We start from the raw sequence: 21,284 nt of genomic DNA, 5'->3' as shown, positions 1-21,284 counted from the left end.
GCTACAACCCTGCAGTCTGTAGAAAGGAGACTTACAAACAGAGAAAGCTAAACAAAATGAAATGGCAAAGAAATACACTTCGGGTGAAAGAACCAGACAAAACCCTAGAAGAACAATTAAGGGGAGACAGGCAACCTACATGAGAAAGACTTCAGCATGATAGTAAGGATGACCCAAGGTCTCAGGAAAGAAATGGAGGCAAACGTCAATGAAATATTTAAAGAACAAACAGTTGAACAATAAAATATCTGAAGTGGGAAAAAAAAAACACTAGAAGGAATCAAGAGCAGACTACATGAGGCAGAAGATCAAATAAGTGAGATGGAAGACAGACTGCTGGAAATCACTGATGCAAAACAGAATAAAGAAAAAAGAACGAAAAGAAATGAGCATAGTTGAAGAGAACTCTGAGACAACATTAAATGCACACTTACACTACAGGGGTCCCAGAAAAGAGAGAGAAAGGACCAGAGGAAATATTTGAAGAGATAATAGCCAGAAACTTCCCTAACATGGGAAAGGAAATACTCAAATCCGGGAAGCACAGTGAGTACCACATAGGATAAAGTCAAAAAGCAACACACTGGAACACATACTAATCAAATGGACCATAATTAAAGACAAAGAGAAAATATTAAAAGCAACTAGGGAAAAGCAAAAAATTAACATACAAAGGAACCCCCAGGAGGTAATCAGCTGATTTTTCAGCAAAAATTCTGCAGGCCAGAAAGGAGTAGAGTGATGTATTTAAAGTGATCAAAGGGGAAAAAACCTACAACTAAGAATAGTCTACCCAGCAAGGCTCTCATTCATATTTGACTGAGAAATGGAAAGTTTTATAGACAACTGTTTATAGACAACTATCTAGTAGTTTTATAGACATTTGTTGTAAAGTTTTTACAACAAATGCTAAAGGAACGTCTTGGGTAGAAAAGGCCACAACTAGAAACAAGAAAATTACAAATGAGAAGGCTCACCAGTAAAGGTGAACATATAGCACAGGTAGGAAATCATCCGCACACAAATATGATATCAAAACCAGCTCTCATGCGAAGAGATTATGACTATAGATATTGGAAAGGCATTTGAAATTAAATGACCAGAAACTTAAACAAATCTTGTGTGTTTGTGTGTGTGTGTATCCAAACCTCACCATAACTAAAAACCAAAAATCTACAATAAATGCACACACAGAATAGATACACACAGAAAAGAAAAAGCAATCCAAAGACAACTCTAAAAAAACATCATCAAACCACAACATAAGACCACAAAAGAGGAAGGGAAGAAAAAAAGACTTAAAGAACCCAAAACAATTAACAAAATAGAAATAAGAACATATATATATCAATAATTACACTCAATCTTAATGGATTAAATGCTCCAACCAAAAGACAGACTGGCTGAATGGTTACAAAAACAAGACCTGTATATATGCCGTCTACAAGAGGCTCACTTCCGATCTCAGGACACATACAGATTGAATGTGAGAAGACAGAAAAAAGATATTCCAGGAAATCAAAAGAAATCTGGAGTAGCAATATTCACATCAGACAAAAGAGTCTTAAAATAGAGATGGTTTCAAGAGACAAAGGACAGTACATAATGATCCAAAGAACAATCCAAAAAAAGATATAATTGTAAATGTATATGCACCCAACATAGGTGCATCTCAACATACAAGGAAACTGCTAACAGCCATAAAAGGAGAAATTGACAGTGACATAGTAATAGTAGGGAACTGTAACACCCCACTTACAGCAATGGACAGATCATCCAGACAGAAAAGCAATAAGGAACACAAGCCTCAAATGACACCTTAGATCAGATGGACTTAATTGATATTTATAGAACATTCTATCCAAAAGCAGCAGAATACACATTCTTCTCAAGTACACATGGAACATTCTCTCTGACAGATTACATTCTGGGCCATAAATCAAGCCTCAGTTAATTTAAGAATATTGAAATTCTATCAAACATCTTTTCTGATCACAACAATATAAGACTAAAAATCAACTAGAGGAATACAGCAAAAAACACAAACACGTGGAAACTAAATGATACATTATTAAGCAACCAATGGATCAATGAAGAAATCAATGAGGAAATCAAAAAAACCTAGAAACAAATGAAAAGGAAAACATGACCATCCAAAATCTTTGGGATGCAGCAAAAGCAGTTCTCAGAAGGAAGTTTATAGCAATACAAGCTAACTTTAGGAAACAAGAAAAAGTCTCAAACAATGGCATTCCTGTCATGGTGCAGTGGAAATGAATCCAACTAGGAACCATGAGGCTGTGGGTTTGATCCCTGGCCTCGCTCAGTGGGTTAAGGATAACGGTGTTGCCGTGAGCTGTGGTGTAGGTTGCAAATGTGGCTTGGATTTGGTGTTGCTGTGGCTGTGGTGTAGGCCAGCAGCTACAGTTCCAACTGGACCCCTAGCCTGGGAACCTCCATATGCCACAGGTGTAGCCCTTAAATGACAAAAGAGAGAGAAGAAAATTAAAAGAAAAATCTCAAACAATATAACATTACACCTAAAGCAACCAAAGAAAAAAACAGGCAAAACCCCAAATTAGAAGAAATCAAAGACCAGAGCAGAAATAAATGAATAGAGACAAAGAAAACAATAGAAAAGAACAAAGAAACTAAAAAACTGGTTCTTTAAAAAGGTTGACAAAATTGATAAACCTTTAGCCACATTCATCAAGAAAATAAGGGAGCAGGCTGAAATCAATAAAATTAGAAAGGATAAAGGAGAAGTTAGAACTGACACCATGGAAATACAAAAGATAAGAAACTACGACAAGCAACTATATTCCAATGAAATGTACAACTTAGAAGAGATGGACAAATTCTTAGAAAGAGATGATCTTCCAAGACTGACCAAAGAAGAAATAGAAAATATGAATAGACCAGTCACAAGTACTGAAATTGAAACTGTGATTTAAAAACCTCCAACAAACTAAAGTCTAGGACTGCATGGCTTTTCAGGTGAATTCTATCCACCATTCAAAGAAAAGTTAACACCTATTTTTCTGAAACTGTTCCCAAAATTGCAGAGGAAGGAACACTCCTAAAGTCATTCTATGAGGCCACCATTACTCTCATGCCAAAACCAGACAAAGATCCCACAAAAAAAAAAAAAAGAGATTTAACAGGCCAGTATCACCAATGAACACAGATGTAAAATCCTCAGCAAAATCCTAGCAAACTGAATCCAACAAAAAATTAAAAGGATCAGACACCATGTTCAAGTGGGATTTATCCCAGAGATGCAAGGATTTTTCAAAATCCAGTCAATGTGACACCCCACTAATCAAATTGAAGAATAAAAATCATATGATCATCTCAATAGATGCAGAAAAAGTGTTTGATTAAAATCCAATACCTATTTGGAGTTCCCTTCGTGGCGCAGTGGTTAACGAATTCGACTAGGAACCATGAGCTTGCGGGTTCAATCCCTGGCCTTGCTCAGTGGGGTTAAGGATCCGGCATTGCCGTGAGCTGTGGTGTAGGTCACAGATGTGGCTTGGATCCCACGTTGCTGTGGCTGTGGCCTAGGCCAGCGGCTACAGCTCTGATTAGACCCCTAGCCTGGGAACCTCCATGTGCCGAGGGAGAAAAGCAAAAAGACAAAAAAATAAAAATTAAAAAATCCAGTACCCATTAATGATAAAAAAAAAACCCTCCACAAAGTGGGCACAGAGGAACCTACCTCAACATAATAAAGGACACTTCATGACAAACCCACAGCTAACATCATTCCTCTAAGACTTTCAGAGCATCTGTGCTATAAAGTCTTAGAGGAAAACTTAGGCAGAATCCACTTCGATATAAACCACAACACTATCTTTTTGGATCCTCTTCCTAGAGTAATGAAAATAAAAACAAACATAAAGAAGTGGGATTTAAATAAACTTAACAGCTTTTGCACAGCAAAGGAAACCATAAACAAAATGAAAAGACAACCTGCAGAATGGGAGAAAATATTTGCAAATGAAGCAACTGAAAAGGGATTGATCTCCAAAATTACAAACATCTCATAGAGCTCAAAAAACCAAACAACCCAGGAGTTCCTCTGTGGCTTAGCGGGTTAGGGACCCTGCGTTGTCACTACTGTGATGTGGGTTCCAGCCCTGCCCTGAGAATGTCCACATACTGCAGGTGCAGCCAAAAAAACCAACCAACCAAACAAAAAGTAGGGGAAACTCTAAACAGACATTTCTCCAAAGAAGAAATACAGATGATCAAGAAACACATGAAAAGATGCCCAACATTGCTAATTATTAGAGAAATGCAAATCAAAACCACAATAAGGTATCACCTCACACTGGTCAGAATGGCCATCAACAAAAAGACTAAATAGGAGTTTCCACTGTGGTACAGTGTGTTAAGAATGTGAGTGCAGGAGTTCCCTTTGGGGCTTAGCAGTTAACAAACCTGACTAGGATCCACGAGGATACGAGTTTGATCCCTGGCCTTGCTCAGTGGGTTAAGGATCCGATGTTGCTGTGGACTGAGGTTTAGGCCACAGAAGCGGCTTGGATCCCACATTGCTGTAGCTGTGATATAGGTCAGCAGCTGTAGCTCCAATTCAACCCCTAGCCTAGGAACTTCCATATACTGCAGGTGTGGCGCTAAAAAAAGCAAAAAAGAAACCGAAACCAAAAAAAATCCAAATGCAGTGGCCTGGGTCACTGTGGAGGAGCAGATTCAATGCCCAAACCAGTGCAGTAGGTTAAAGGATCTGGCATAGGCTGCAGCTGCAGCTCGGATTCATTCCCTGGCCCAAGAACTTCCATATGCCCTGGGTACAGCCTCACACCCCCACACCCCGCCCCCATGACTACAAACAATAAATGCTGGAGAGGGTGTGGAGAAAAGGGAACCCTCCTACACTGATGGTAAGAATGTACATTGGTACAACCACTGTGGAAAACAGTATGGAGGTTCCTCAAAAAAACTAAAAATAGAACTACCATATGATGCAGCAATCCCACTCCTGGGCATCTATCTGGACAGACTTTCATTCAAAAAGATACATTGCACCTGTATGTTCATTGCAGCAATATTTACAATAGCCAAGACATGGAAGCAACCTAAATGTCCACTTACATAGGAATGGATAAAGAGGTGGTGTATATATATACAATGGAATATTACTCAGCCATAAAAAAGAATGACATAATGCATTTACCGCAACATGGGTGGACCTAGAAATTATCATACTAAGTCAATCAGAGAAAGACAAACATCACGTAACACTTATATGTACAATCTTTTAAAAAATGGTACAAATGAATGTATTTACCAAACAAAGTTACCAAAGGGGTCTGGTGAGGGGGAGGGATGGATTGGGGGTTGGGACTGGCATACGCACACTGCGGTATATGGAATGGGGAACTGGTCCCCTGGTCAATGGGGACCTGCTGTAGAGCACAGGGAACTCTACCCAATATTCTGTAATAACATTTTTGGGGAAAGAATCTGAAAAAATGGCTGTGTGTGTGTATATATATATAACTGAATCCCTTTGTTGTATAGTAGAAATTATCACAACAATTCTAATTGTAGCTAATCAACTACAATAAAACAACAAAAAAAGGAATTGCTATCTGCCATGACACTATGGGCAGTTGACACTCGGTGTCAGTTTCCCCAGCTGTAAAATGGGGATCCTCTATGTCCATCATGTATCTCTCATCCATAAACCAATCATCTACCCATCTATCATTTATCAATTGATTTATTCATCTGTCAATTTATCTATCATCTCCCTATTCATCTGTCTCACTCTGTACCTATCATCTATCCATCCATCCCCTATCACATATCTACATATCTATCTGGTCTTAGAATTACTGTGCCCTGGGGAGTTCCCGTCGTGGCGCAGTGGTTAACGAATCCGACTAGGAACCATGAGGTCGCGGGTTCGGTCCCTGCACTTGCTCAGTGGGTTAACGATCCAGCGTTGCCGTGAGCTGTGGTGTAGGTTGCAGATGCGGCTCGGATCCCACGTAGCTGTGGCTCTGGCGTAGGCCGGTGGCTACAGCTCCGATTCAACCCCTAGCCTGGGAACCTCCATATGCTGCAGGAGCGGCCCAAGAAATAGCAACAACAACAACAACAAAACAACAACAAAAAAGACAAAAGACAAAAAAAAAAAAAAAAAAAAAAAAAAAGAATTACTGTGCCCTGGGAAGACAGCAGGAATACTCAGTGAGTGACCCAGAAGTGCTCTGGGTGGCCGGCAGGGATGGGAGGACCTGGGCCCAACCCAGGGATCGAGGCCCCTCTAGTTCTCCCTGCAGCCGCTCAACAACTGGCACTTAAGCTCACACCGTCTGGCGCCCACTGGTCCCCTGGTCTGTTTCACAAGGTCACTTTCCATAGGAAGGGAGAGCACCAGGTGGCCAGGTCCTCCTGCTGCAGATGGTCCCCCAGTGAGTCCAGAGACAGCCTGGCTAGAGGGGGCTGGAGGAAAGGGGACTGCAGGCCTCCTCCTGGTGATCCTTGCCAGCACCAAGCGATGCCCTTGTTGGTCAAGGCATAAATGACAGGGCCTGGCATGGACATGAACAACTCCGGCATGGATTCTCTTTGGCACCAGCCCTGCCCCCTGACCCCCGGCAATGAGACAACTCTGACAAGCTTTAGGGCATTCGTCCCAATGAGGGCAACCCGGTCATTCTGTGAACGGCCCATTTGGGGACTTAATCATTCTGGCCAATTGACTATTGAGTATCTTTTGGTGAATTATCCTGCAGCTGAACACCGTGGTGGGTATTCCGCAGGTGTTCAGTGCAGAATGGCTGTGCCCCCCGCTACCCGTCTGAGATAAAGGTGGTGACACAATTGCCCTGCTTCTGCCTTAGCTTGTGCCCTCTCCTCTGCCCCATCAACCCCAGCCTCAATGCCGCAGCAAACTCACCTCTCTGGTCCATCCTGAGGCCTCGTGCCTCCAGCAGAGCCGCTGGGGTCCTTGGTGCCTGCTGGGGGTTCTGTTTCTGCAAAGTCAAGGGAGCCCTGTCACTCAAAGGGGGTTGGTACCTTAGGGTCCAGATGCTAGCTTTGACACCCCCTGGCTGTGCATCTGTTTCTTCTGGTCTGGCACCTGCTCCCTCTCCTCCCTGGGTTCTTCCAGCAACATTATTCATTGATTCCCTTATTCACTCGGCAAATACAACAGAGAGCCTGCTGTGAACTTGAGGCTGGGAAACAGCACTCAACACTGCACCAACCCAGCAGCGCTGGGGTGCCCTGATACCTTTTCAGTTCATTGTGTCTGGAATATTCTTTTCCAGGTAACTCTTGCCCAACCCCACCTGTCATCTCCCTCAGGCAGGACCCTCCTGCTGACCATGCCTCAGGCTAGAGGGGGTGCATCTCCAAGCTTCAGGAGGGTAACACTGTCAGTTGACACTCAGGATTTTTACCAAGCCAAACCAGTGTGCAACAGAGGAGGCAGAGCCTGGAACAGGGGAGCCTGGCTGTGAGCCCTTGCTCTGTCGCGGGAGGTCAGTATACAGTCTATGGATATAGGTTCAAATCCCAGCACTGCCACTTAGGAGTCAGGTGAACTGGGACCAACTTCTTAACTTCTGGGCCACAGCTCTCATCTGTACAATGGAGGTTAGGTACAGTACTGACCTCACAGGGGCCACGTTGTGATTAAATGAGTTAATGGAGGTGCCCCCTGGCTGTTCTTTCTCACTCACTATGGCAGAGCTTGGACCGGTGACTTCACATCTACAGCACTGTCTTTTTTTCTAGTGGGCACTGTTTTCTGGATTAGTACAAGCCAGCTGGTGTGTTGGGGACTTCTGCCCTCGAGGCACCAAATGACCTCCTGGCTCAGTGTCTGCAGCAGTTACAACCACGGACTCTGGAGTTGAACCCGTCCAAGTTCTAATCTTGGGGTCCTGGGCACCTGAGTCAATTCTCTTCAGCCAGAGTCGCTCATCTACAAAGGGGCAGCGATAACAGCAGGTGTCTCCCAAGGGTGTGGTGAAGACTGAATTAGACAATGTGTGTTTACACAAGCACTGAGCGTGGTCCCTGGCTCATCATAGGTACCACTGGCTCTTACTAAGGGGGATGGGTGGCGTCTCGGGAGAGCCGTCTGCCTCCAGGTCTGGGCCTGCAGGGACGGTGTGGCCGAAGCGTGCCACTCTTGCCAATGGGACCTTGGGAGCCTTCCCCCCACTCCCCCACCCCGCCCAAGGGTGGCGGAAGCCGAGACAGAGAACCAGCCCAGCCTAGCCAGTACCTCCTTCTCCTCCATCTCCTGGCTGTCTGGCTCCATCCAGAAGGCCCACCAGGGCCCCCTTCCTGTGCAGAAGCTCCTGGAAGGAACCCATCTCTGCAATGGCCCCATCTTCCAGCACCACAATGCAATCGGCTTGGGGCAGGACGTGGAGTGAGTGGGTGACAAGAATCCGCGTCTGGGCAGGAAGGGATAGAAGTTACACTCGTGTGCTTTGACCGCTCCTCCAGAGCCGGGGGAGGGGACCAGCAGGGTCCTGGGGCTCGGAGAGGGGAGCTCTCTTTCTTGTGCTCCTGTCCCCTTTCTCAAAAAAAGAATGAGCCCAACAGAGAAATAAAGGGGGTCCTTCAATCTGTCTCAAAACCAGAAGACAGAAGCATTCCCTTTGTGACTCAGCAGAAAGGAACCTGGCCTTGCTCAGTGGGTGACGGGCCTGGCATTACTGCAAGTTGTTGCGGATGTGGCTTGGATTCCGTGTTGCAGTGGAATCGACCCCTGGCCTGGAAATTTCCATATGCCACAGGTGTGGCCCTAAAAACCAAAAAAAAAAAAAAAAAAAAAATTAGAAGACAGAGTTCCCCTGAACCTGGCCAATGACCCGAGGCCAGAGCTGTGGCAGTTTAACAAGAAATGACGGCTGCCGTGAGCCACTGAGATCTGGGGGTCGTTTGTTACGTGGCACTGTCACAGCAAAAGCTAATCATTACAAAGAGGAAGACTGGACTCCAGGAGGGCGGTGGTGACACAGGCTTGGTTTAGGACCTTCTCTGCCTTTGCCCTCTGCCCTCTGCCACATTTTCCCAAACTTACGGTTCCCTGGAGCAACCCATCGGGCCCGATGACCTGGTTGAAGACATGCTGGCCGACGTGGGCGTCCAGGGCCGCCAGGGGGTCATCCAGCAGGTACACAGCAGCCCTCCTGTACACAGCCCGGGCCAGGCTCAGCCGCTGCTTCTGGCCCCCAGAGAGAGTCATGCCCTGTGGTCACGAGAGAGGGGCAGGGACTGATCTACACCTGCTGGGTGAAGCCCTTGGGACGGGGGCCATGTCTGCTCATCAGAGTGAGCCACGGCTCACGGGGCCTCTCCTCTACCGCCCCCTCCAGCTTGAAACACACGCTCTCAGGCCAACATCCCCCCCCCGCCTCCCCCCAGCCTGACTCCTCCCCTCTCCAGCCAAGCTTCCTGGACCTATCTGCATCCACTTCCCCCTCCACTGATACAGCCTTCCTCAAGGATGCCAGTCACTCCCCTGTGGCCCAATCCCGGGGCAGCTTTTCAGTCCTCGTTTTCATCCCTGTATCATTCCTTTCACTTATATTTACCGCATGGCTACTGTGCACCAGCAGTGTTCTAGGCTCTGGGGACACAGCCGTGACGAAGACCCCGCCCCTGCTCCCGGGGATCTTTCACTCCAGTGAGGTTGGGTGGGAGACAGATAATCAATAAGCAAACATGTAAAAGACATCACCTATTGGATGGTGTGATGTGCTATGAAGAAAAATAAAGCAGGGCCTACGGTATAGCACAGGCAACTACCTCCAGTCTCTTGGGGTTGACCAAGATCAAAGATAACATAAGAAATGAGTGGAGTTCCCATCATGGATGCAGCACTAATGAATCCGACTAGGAACCATGAGGTTGCAGGTACAATCCCTGGTCTCGCTCAGTGGGTTGAGGATCCGGCGTTACTGGGAGCTGTGGTGTAGGTCACAGACGCGGCTTGGATCTGGCGTGCCTGTGGTGTAGACCAGCAGCTGTAGCTCCGATTTGACCTCTAGCCTGGGAACCTCCATATGCAGTGGGTGCTGCCCTAAAAAAGACAAAAAGACCAAAAAAATAAATATGTGTGTGTGTATATACACACACACACACATGACTGGGTCACTTTGCTGCACAGCAGAAATTGGCACAGCACTGTAAGTCAACTATACTCTAACTACAATCTAATAAAAATTAAAAAAAAAAAAGGGAGTAGGGTGTACGGGGTGAGCAGTGAGCTGGGTTCAGTGGTCAAGGGAAGGCCTCTTTCCACTAAGGGACTTAATGTGATGAACCGCATGGACTCCCGAGAGGGAGCTTTACAAGCAGAAAGCAGCAGGTGCAAAGTCCCTTAGGTGGGAGCACACTTTGGGTGCTCAAGGAACATCGTGGAGATCCATGGGGCTGGAGAGAAGCAGGAGGGGGGAGCGTGATGGGAGATGGGGTCAGAGATCACCGAGGCAGATCGTGGGCAGGGGACCTTGTCAGGGACGATCAGGACTGTGGCTTTAACCCTGAGGGGATGGGGAGACCTGGCGGGTTCTGAGCAGAGCAAGGACAGGACCTGACGGAACTCTGAACAGAATCCCTTTGGCTGCAGTGCTAACAGGGGTGAGGACAGAGACGAGGGCAGCTGGGGCTCCTGCAGCCAGGCGGGACCAGAACATCCTGGGTCTGCCTCTAGGGCAGATCCAACAGGATTTGCTTTGCAGATGGATTAGATGTGGGTGTAAGAAAAAGAGGAATCAAGGACAACACGAAGGTTTGGGATCTGAGCTTTGGAAGGATGGAGCTTCCATCACCCAGGACGGTGGGCAGTGGGGAAGGAGGAAACAGTATGTGACACAGCTGGACAGACAGGGCAGCGGGCACCCGCTTCCTTCTCCAACACCCATCTCTTGGTCCTGCTCTGCTGCTCGTTCTGGCTCCTCCACGCTCTTTTCTCCAGGACACCTCACCTGATTATTTTTATTTATTTATTTTTTCATTTTTGGCTGCCCCGAGGCACATGGAATTCCCAGGCCAGGGATCAGATCCAAGTTGTAATTTCGACCTAAGCCGAAGCTGCAGCAACACAGTGGGATCCTTAACCCATTGTGCTGGGCCGGGGATCAAACCTGCATTCCAGAGCTTCCAAGACACAGCCAATCCCATTGCGCCACAGTGGGAACTCCCCATTTACATTTTTTTTTTTTTTTTTTGCTTTTTAGGGATGTACCTGTGGAATATGCAAGTTCCCAGGCTAGGGGTCCAATAGGAGCTACAGCTACTGGCCTATGCCACAGGACTGTGGGATCCGAGCCACTTCTGTGATCTACACCACAGCTCAGGGCAATACTGGATCCTTAACCCATGGAGTGGGGCCAGGGATGGAACTCACATCCTCACGGATACTAGTTGGGTTCATAACCCCCTGAGCCACAACAGGAACTCTTCATTTACACATCTTTAACTCTCAGTTTTGCACTCTCAATTCCCTAATCTGGGGGTCAGCAAACATTTTCTATAAAGGACTGGACAGCAACTATTTCAAGCTTTGCACCCCACCCCAATCTCTGTCGCAGCTGTTCATCGTTGCCCTTACTGTGCAAAGGCAGCCATGGACCATAGGTAAAAAAATGCGCATGGCTCGGTCCCAATAAAACTTTACAAACCCAGAAAGGGGGCCGGATTCAACCTGTAGGACATAGCCTCCCTGACCCCATCCTGCCCCTAGCTCTGGATGCATATATCCTATTTATCCGACATTTCTGCCCAGACCCTTTGGCGAGGTCCAGAGAGGTCAGTTTGACCAGCGACACCCAGAAAGGCGGGGCAGGAGCGTGGGTCTTCTCGCTCCCAGTTGTTGGACAGCCTCTCGCCATCAAGCTTGCTTGTGTCTCCCAGCCTCTCCTCTGCCTCTGTTTTCAATCATTTGCTCATTAATGACTATTTATTGAGCACCTGCTATATGCTTGGCCCTGAGCTGGGCCCCCTCTCTCCCCCCACCTCCCCATGCCCTCTGCTCCCCTGTGCCCCTCCCACCATGGCACCCACAGATCAGGATGGTAGATGGCCCCCAGCCTCAATGCCTCCCTGCCCCAAGAAGGCCCCGGACCCTCACCTGCTCCCCAGCTTGGGTGTGGATGCCTGCTGGCAAGCTGCCCACATCCGGCCACAGGGCACAGGCCTCCAGGACCCTCTCCAGCCACAGTGGGTCCAGCTCCTGCCCAAAGCACACATTCTCCACCACGGACGTGTTCTGGACCCAGGCCTCCTGGGGCACGTAAGCCACAGAACCCTGAAACACAGGAGGCTGATGGGGACGGAGGAGGGAGACATGGAAGAGGAAGAGGGAGCTGGGCCCTGGTGGTGGTGGAAGGTGGAGGGGAGCTTGGCTCGGAGTGGGGAGCGGGCAGGAGCAGGGAGGGCTTTTAGGATGGGGAATGTTCCAGTAGACGGGGCAGGGACGCGGCCTCACCTGGATGCTCACGGAGCCCTCCAACTTTGACAGCTCTCCAAGGAGGGCTGAGAGCAGGGAGGACTTTCCTGCTCCCACGGGGCCGACGACAGCCAGCAGGCAGCCCCGCGGCACGGTCAGGTTGATCCTGGCAACACAGAAGGGGTGCTTCGTCCCTGGGTGAGGACTTGGCCCGAGTCTGCACAGTCTGTGACTCCGGCCAGAGCGGGCCTCTGCTGCTGGTGACTCACCCGGGGGGTGGGGGTTGCTAAGAGGCTGTCTGGGAGTTCCCATCGTGGAGCAGTGGTTAATGAATCCGACTAAGAACCATGAGATTGTGGGTTCATTCCCTTGCCTTGCTCAGTGGGTTAAGGATCTGGTGTTGTCGTGAGCTGTAGTGTAGGTCGCAGACGCAGCTCAGATCCTGCGTTGCCGTGGCTCTGGCGTAGGCCGGTGGCTACAGCTCTGATTAGACCCCTAGCCTGGGAACTCCATATGCCCCAGGAGCGGCCCTAGAAAAAGGCAAAAAGACAAAAAGACAAAAAAAAAAAAAAAAAAAAAAAAGAGGCTGTCTAGGGACCATCCTTCCCCGTCCCAAGCCCTGTCTAGCTATGTAAGCAGCTGCCCTGCCCCATGCATGTGTATGCACACCCACCAAGTGCACACTCACTATACCTCACATGCACACACCCAGGGACAGAGACACACATGTGCAAACACACATGCCGCACACACCCAGACACACAATACATGCGTGTGCACAGATGCATGCACACAACATGCAAACACAAGTGCATGTGCACACACACATCTGCACACACATGCCCACACTCACTGAGGTCTTATTGGGCAGGAGGGTTTATCAGCATTGCCTCTTGCCCAGGCCATTGTCATGGGCTCTTCACCATTCTTCCTGCTTCTGCCCTTGCCCTCCCTCCACCCCTGTCCATGTCCTGCCCTCTGTCCTCCACACAGGGGCCTGAGGGACCTGTTCCAACCCAAGCTGGCTCAGGACACGCCCCAGCTGAAGCCCCTAGCAGCTCCCATTCACTCAGGGTAAAAGGTGAGGTCCTGATAGTCATGCAAAGACAATGTCCCACTGCTGGCCCTCAGCGGCACTGCTGCAGCCATGCTGACCTCCTGGTTCCCAAACACACCTGTGGGCCCTGGGCCCTGCAGGTGTCATCTAGCAATGTCTAGAGACATTTCAGCTATCACATCTGGTCATGGGGGGACAGTGCCGCTGCTCCAATCTAGTAGGCAGATTGTGGGGGGTTCTTCCCATCACCCTACAGTGCACAAGACAGCCCTCAGCCCAAAGTCAGCAGAGCTGAGGTGGAGAATCCTGGGCTGAGGCACACTCCTGCCTCAGGACCTTTGCACCTGCTTTCCCCACTGCCTAGAAAGCTCTTCTCGCAGACACTCACAAGGCTCAGTCCTTTTCCTTGTTACGACCTCTGGTTAAAAGCCAGGCCTTCCTTCACTACACGTGCCCCTCCCTCAACATCACACCCTGCCCCCTGATCCCGATTTCTCATCTGTGGACACTCACCCCCCAATTAGAACATCAGCCCCAAGAGCACAGGACCCTTGTCTGTTTGCCTCATTCCAGTCTCAGTTCCTAGAACAGGACCTGGCACATAGCAAGTGCTCAATAAATACTATGAAGGGAGCAAATGACAAGCAACATTGACATGGCAAACACAACACATGCAGCACACATCACAGAAGGGGCGATGCTTTCTTTCCCTGCATGGGGCATTTTGGGGTTAGCTGGGGTTTTCTGCCCCGGAGACCCAGCCACAGGATTGAACGCTGGAGGTGACAATGACCAGTCTGACAAAGGAGGGACAGACAGAGCCCCGGCTGACCAGGCTGGGTCTTGCAGCTCCTTTGGCCAGGCCTCTCTCCCTTGGCGTCATGGTGTTCAGCCTGGGGACCAGAGGGGGTACCTCCACCCTGGTGGGTGAAGCTCAGATGCCCTGTTCCCCTTCTGCATGAGCTCCCGCTTTCCCAGCTCTCCCATCCTCCCCCATCTGGTCAATGTCTATGGACAGGTTGTTACCAGGGGCATCATCGGTACCTGTGCAGGCAGGGAGGGCTTTCCCGGGCCCAAGCGAAGGTGCCTTCCTGCACTCGGATGCAGTCCTCCCTGGCAGCTGCAAGGCATAAAAGGCCAGTTCCACGAGATGCTCGGGGGAGGGGGGGCTTCTCTAAGAGCTTCCCTGGCAGCAGACACTCCCACTAAATAGTCTCTCTAGTCCCTGGCTTGTGTGTGACCCTGCAGAGGTCACATTCTCTCCCTGTTGGATGGCTCTATACCTCAGGGGTCAGCACACCACAGCCCGGGGGCCAGATCCTGTCTGCTGACCATTTTTATAGAGCTTTAGTGGAACACAGCCATGCCCATTCATGTATGTATTCCTATGGCTGCTTTCATGCAACAAAGGCAGAGGTGAGCAGTTATGCAGACAGCAAAGGGTGTAGAAAGTCTAAAATACACACAGTTGCATCCTGCTTAGAAAAAGTTCGTGGGCTTTTGGAGTTCCCGTTATGGCTCAGCGGTAACAAACCCAACTAGCATCCATGAGGATGTGGGCTCAATCCCTGGCCTTGCTCAGTGCATTAAGGATCCGGCATTACCATGAGCTGTGGTGTAGGTTGCAGATGCAGCGTGGATCTGGCGTTGCTGTGGCTGGGTCACTCTGCTGTACAGCAGAATCTGGCACAACACTGCAAATCAACTGTACTCTAATAATAATAATAAAATCCATAAAGCTCTCCATTGCTTGGCCCAAACCAATCAATCTCCTCGGGGGTCAGGCCTGAGACTCTTTCATCTATGAAGCAGCCAACACCCACAGGACTCAAGGGTCTCTGGTGGGGGGGGTTGCAGATAAAATGTGGGGCGTCCAGTTAAACCTGAATTTCAGATAAACAATGAGTACATTCTAAGGGTAATTGTGTTGCATGGGAGATACTTACATGAAAAAAAAAAAAAAAAGATTCTCTGTATACGCGAAACTCAGATTTAACTGGAAGCCTGCATTTTTCTTTGTGAATCTGGCTACCCTCCTCCAGGGGCTTGTGCTTTCGAGGGTTTGGGGTGTGGGGATGCGCCTCCGTTTCCCCATCTGTAAAATGGGGGGGGGGTGGAGGCGGGGGGTAGTTCTGTGGTGAGCGGTGATTCTTACACCTTTGGGGGAAGAGCAGGAACCGGGGGAAAGTGAGGCTCTGGCCCCAGGCTGGTGACCAGGTGTGTCAAAATGACAACTCATGTAACACTTTGGGGTCTCGGGTCCAGGGTCCGAGGGACCCTGCTGTGGGGATAAAGGCAGGAAATCGCAGACTGTTAGCCATTTACTGGGCAGCTCCTGAGAGCTATGGGTCTGCTGTGTCTTGGTGGCCCTCAGGGCGATCCTGCGGGGGTGGGACACTGGAGTGGGGACCACACAGCCCCAGGCCACAGGGCCGGACCAGGTGGACCTGGGATTTGAACCCAGAGCCTGCTTCTGAATACCCACCTCTGCTGAACAAAGCTGGGCCCAGCTGATTGTGTGCCAGAGCCTCAGAAACACCAATATGGGGTCACCTAAAGGCCTCTTTGCTGACTTCTGTGGGCTTTCTTCCCCAATATAACTCTAATAATAAACAAAACGCACTGCATGCCAACTCAATGCAGGACCCTGCTCGAACTGCGATGCCTCAAAGGGCTCATTGACCGCCCCAGCAACCCTGCGCAGAGGTGCTGGGGTGGCCATCATGTCCACTGTGCAGATGGGAACACGGAGGCTCGGAGAGTTAGTAACTGGCCAAGGTCACCCGACTTGGGTCAGGGCTGCGACCAGAATTGAGATTTGGGCACCGATATCACAGGATACGGGTCTAACCACCAGAGGGGGCATTTCTAGGGAGGCAGTGTGGTGCTGCCTTAGTTACAAGGGGCGGGGCCTTATCTGGTGCCAGTTTCCAAGCCACATGGCTGATGGCACAGTTGGCACATGTCACCCCGTGCCGGCAGCCCCCAGCTGGGATGCTGGCACTCCCTCTGCGGAAAGAGGAGCCCTGCCAGTTCCCTCATCCCTTCCATTGCCCTCCTGCTGCACTCACGGCATCGGGAGGGGCTTAAGTCCACGGCCTCAGGGTCAACCTCTTCCAGGCAGAGGAAGGCAGCCAGACGGTCAAAGGACACCCGGGCCTGGAAAAACCAAAGCCCCAGGTCAACTGTGCCACGAGGGCAAACAAAACCCAAAAAACCAAACTCAGACTTTGAATGTCAGAGGCCTCGACGGTGGGAGGCGTTCTTGCTGTGACACAATGGGATTGGCGGCCTCTCTGGAGCGCTGAGACACAGGTTCAATCCCTGGCCTGGAACAGTGGGTTAGGGATCCAGCAACTGTGGCTCAGATCTGATCCTGGCCCGGAGAACTCCATATGTGGCGGGTGGCCAAAAAGCAAGAACAAAAACAAGGCAGTGGGAAAGCTTCCTGCCTACAAAGCCCTGTGCGTTTGCAAGGCATCAGCGTCGCGGACAATGGCCAGACCTCGAAAGAGGATGGTGGCTTTTCCAACAAGCTATTATCAGGAACGAGTCCAAACTCTCTCCACCTGGGAGTGCCCACTCCACTCCCAGCCCCAAACCCATCTTCGGCAACAAAAGAGAGATGGCTGTTGTGACTCTGTGGACATGAACCCGACTAGTATCCATGAGGATGCAGGTTTGACCTCTGGCCTCACTCAGTGGGTTAAGGATCCTGTGTTGCCGTGAGCTGTGGTGTAACCTGCAGATGCTGCTGGGATCTGGTGTTGCTGTGGCTGTGGTGTGAGCCCCAGCACCTACAGCTCCGGTTCCCCCCCTAGCCTGGGAACTTCCATATGCTGCAGATGTGGCCCTTAAAAACAAAACAAAACAAAACACCAAGAAAAGAAAAGAAAAATCAAGGAGTTCCCATTGTGGCTCAGCAGTAATGAACCTGACTAGTATCCATGAGGATGCAGGTCCGATCCCTGACCTCGCTCAGTGGGTGTTAAGGATCTGGCGTTGCCCTGAGCTGTGGGGTGGGTCACAGGTGCATCTGGAATCCCGAGTTGCCATGGCTGTGATGTAGGCCGGTGGCTACAGCTCCGATTCGACCCCTAGCCTGGGAACCTCCTTATGCTGCTAGTGCAGCCCTAAAATAATAAACAAATAAGAATGGCTCAGCGAGATGACCATTTTCTCATTTTCATCACGCCCAAGGAGGTACAATGGGAGAAGAGACAATAAAGGAAGAGAAATGAAATTGTTCTGGATAAAAGACCAGAATGAATTCTTGCAGGTGACCTGCTGGGATGGGCGAGGCTGTGCATTTTGAGGATGTTTGCTGGCATCTTCCCCTTTTCCCGTCCCCTCCTGTCTCCTTCCGGCCCCAGCACCGCCTGCTCCACCCTGCAAGGCTCCCCCTACCCCCCGCAGCCCCACCTGGACGACGGAGTGGATGGAGAAGGGCAGGAAAGCCTGGGCCTTGTTGAGGATGTTGAGAACCGTGAGGGTCACGAAGGCTTTCTCGGCGTCCATGGCATTCTCCTCGGCCACCAGCGTATGGACAGCAAACACAACCAGCGCCACCTGGGTGGGCGACACGGGCAGAAACAATGAGCCCCTAAACGTGGCTGGGGGTAGGTAGGTAGTTCCTGGCATGGCTCAGTGGTTAACGAACCCAACTAGCATCCCTGAGGCTGCAGGTTCGATCTCTGGCCTCACTCAGTGGATTAAAGATTGGGGCTTCGATCTTGCATGGCTGTGGCTGTGGTGCAGGCCAGCAGTACAGCTCTGATTCAACCCCTAGCCTGTAAACTTCCATATGCCATGGGTGTAGCCCTTTAAAAAAAAAAAAAAAAAAGAGTAAAGGTAGCCAGGGATGGCAGGCCAGCTGCGGCATCTCCAAGGGTCCCGGGGGCCGTGCCCACGCCCTGTTGGAACGGCATCCCCTCACCCAGATCTCCCCACCAAATTCTGCTACTGAAGAAAGGAACTGTGTATGTGTGGTCCCCATTCTAAGCATCAGAAATGCTTGGTTCCAAGGGTTAGGGGAAACGGCGGTTTTCCGTCTTGGTGGCATTCCTGTGGTTCCAGACACGGGTGGGAGGTGAGACTCTAGACTCCGGGAAGACACCTCTGAAGTTGCAGGTGTCAGCAGCCATGGAGGGCTCTAGGCAGTGGTGGCACTTGTGGTTCTAGATGTCACTAGGGAACGGTTCCATTCCAGGGGCTGGTGCTGATTTGGTTCTAGGTGTCATTGATATGATGGTCACTCTACGTGATGATGACCCTGTGGTCCTGACAGGGAGCCCTCAGCACCTGTTGCCAGCACCCCCTCCCCCAGTCCCTGTTCTGCAAGGAGGCTAGAGTGACTTCACCAGAAACGTGGACACTTGGAAGGACACCAGAGACACGGAGAAGAGGAGGCTGGAGGTCCTCAAGGCCCCCAGCTCGTGGCCCCGGATGCGCAGGACTCTGTCCAGGAAGGCTCCCTCCCAGCCGTGGTACTTGACTGTCCTCACGTTCCGGAGGATGCTGCTGGTCAGCCGCGCTCGCGAGTCCTTCTGCCTCATTTGCTCTTCCTGCGACCGGAGGGAAAACCGGGGGTGGGGGGAGGACAAGCACGAGTCTAGCCTTCTCCTTCCCTGCAACTGCCACTCCCCCCGTCACCAGACCCTGCTGATGCTGCCTCCAACCCAGGCCCCAGTGGTTCCCCTCTCAGCATCTCTGGTCCCGCGGTCCTGGTCCAAGCCACAGCCATCTTGTACCTGGTCCACTACGGGAGCCTCCTCCCTCCCTCTCTGCTTCTGCCCTCATCGCAGGTGGCGGAAAGAGCACCATAGAAAAAGGAAGCCCCAAAGCCCAGCAAAGAGGCGGGGCCCTGAACCAGCCTGGGTATGGTGCTGCCAGGAAGGCTTCCTGGAGGTGGGGGCGACACCGGAGCTACGCCTTACATGAGGAGGAGGTATTGAGCACACAGAGGATGGGGAGGGTGCCCACTGGTCAGCAGAGGGGCCGGGACTAAGATGGGGACTTAAAGATCAGGGCAAGGAGTCTGGGAGCCAAAATGTTTCACTGTGGTGGGGGGATCATCAGTGGGAGAAGCTGGGGTGAGGCTGTCTTAGAGGAGAAATGACAGGAGGCTGGAGAAAGTCTCTGAAAGGAGCTTGGAGTTCCAACTGTGGCGCAGTGGAAACGAATCCGACTAGGAACCATGAGGTTGTGGGTTCAATCCCTGGCCTCGCTCAGTGGGTTAAGGATCCGGTGTGGTCATGAGCTGTGAGGTAGGTCACAGACTCAGCTCAGATCTGGCATTGCTGTGGCTGTGGTTCGACCCCTAGCCTGGGAACCTCCACATGTCGCTGTGCAGCCCTAAAAAAAGAAAAAGAAAAAAGTGGATGAAAGACCAACCTCCTACACCTCTCCCCCCTCCTCCCTCCCTCCCCCAGCTCACGGGTATTTACTGAGCACCCTCCATGTGCCAGGCCTGTTCTAAAAGCTGAGATCACATCAATGAGCATCCCTGCTGCTGGGGTGCTTTCAGTCTAAGGAGAGACACTACAAAGAGCCAGGTGTGTTTCAGGGCGGGTGGGGAAGCCACGATGAGATGGGACAAAACTGCACAGGTGCAGGAGGGGAGCTGCACGAGTGGGAGGGAGGTGTTGCCCATAATCTGGGTGGCAGATGAGGGGAGGCTGCCCAGACTTCAGAGAGGGGAGCAAGAGCAAAGGCCCTGAGGTCGATCCTCACCGGCAGGTTCGAGGACCCCAGGGACGCAGGGGGAGCGGATGAGTTAGGAGAAGGTGATGAGGCCAGACCATGGGCCTGGGGCTGCTGCAGAACCTTGGCTTTGACTCTGAGGGAAACGGGCGCCACTGTGATTCTGAGCAGAGGAGGGAAGTGACCTGCCTGGACTTCACGGCGGGACCTCTGGCTGATATGGGGCCCACTGAGAAGAGTCTGGGGACCGAGGTTGGGGGCGGGGGTGGTGGGTGGGGTAGAGGCAAGTGCGGAAGCAGGGACTCAGTGAGGGGGTCAACGCAGTGATCCCGGTGAGACGCAGTAGAGCTTAGGGAGCCTGCAATGCAAAGCAGCAACATTCTGGATGCATTTTGAAGGGGATGCCAGCCAAATTTGCTGGTGATGGAGCTTGAGAAAAAGAGGCACCAAAGCTGACCCACCGTTGGTTTGTGGCCTGAATGCTGGAGGCATAGAGCTGACAACCACCAAGATGGGATGACTGGGAGGGGGGCACAGATCTGAGTGACCAGAAGGGCTCACACTAACCTCCCCGCCCATCTCCTCCTCACTTCCCTGCACTAGTGCAGGTACCAGGACCCACAGGCTCCCCACCCCCTTCCCCCGGTGTGTCCCTTCTTCCAAATGCCTAACCTGATGGTGGTTCCGCTTCTTGGTGATGAAGAAATTCAGAGGGAGGAGGCTCAAGAAAACAGCGATGGCGGTGAGGGCAGAGGGTCCTAGAAGCTGGAGACAGAGGGAGCAGGATGTCAGGAGACACTTCTGAAGCTGTCCGTCTTGGGTCCTAAGGCCGGGGAGCTATCAGGGCATCTGATGAGGGCAGTCACTGGGCCATGGAGACCAGGACTCATGGGCCCCTTAGAAGGAAATACCTATGAAGGTGGGGGTGGGGTCATTGTCATGCAACAAGGTGGGTAGGGTAAGGGCTGTGCCCGGCTGCAACAGTGAAGACAGACTCTGGAATCAGGACCTGGGTTCAGATCCCAACTTCAGGAGCTCCCATCGTAGCTCAGTGGTAAAGAATCCCACTAG

General features: G+C 50.8%; 1 protein-coding gene across 1 annotated transcript in view; it reads right to left on the bottom strand.

The window, feature by feature from the left end:
- ABCC6 (ATP binding cassette subfamily C member 6) overlaps window positions 1–21,284 on the bottom strand; it is a 95,772-nt gene that overhangs the window by 43,834 nt on the left and 30,654 nt on the right. The window contains 10 exon segments of the mRNA XM_021086559.1: window positions 6,938–7,013; window positions 8,276–8,450; window positions 9,083–9,250; window positions 12,137–12,313; window positions 12,494–12,620; window positions 14,556–14,631; window positions 16,583–16,670; window positions 17,934–18,080; window positions 18,872–19,075; window positions 20,886–20,978. Of these exon segments, the coding sequence (XP_020942218.1) occupies window positions 6,938–7,013; window positions 8,276–8,450; window positions 9,083–9,250; window positions 12,137–12,313; window positions 12,494–12,620; window positions 14,556–14,631; window positions 16,583–16,670; window positions 17,934–18,080; window positions 18,872–19,075; window positions 20,886–20,978 (1,331 nt within the window).

Source organism: Sus scrofa, chromosome 3, assembly GCF_000003025.6.
Source record: "Sus scrofa isolate TJ Tabasco breed Duroc chromosome 3, Sscrofa11.1, whole genome shotgun sequence".
NCBI lineage: Eukaryota > Metazoa > Chordata > Mammalia > Artiodactyla > Suidae > Sus > Sus scrofa.
The sequence above is the reverse complement of the archived record's forward strand: the minus strand, read 5'-3'. Positions and strand labels throughout refer to the sequence as shown.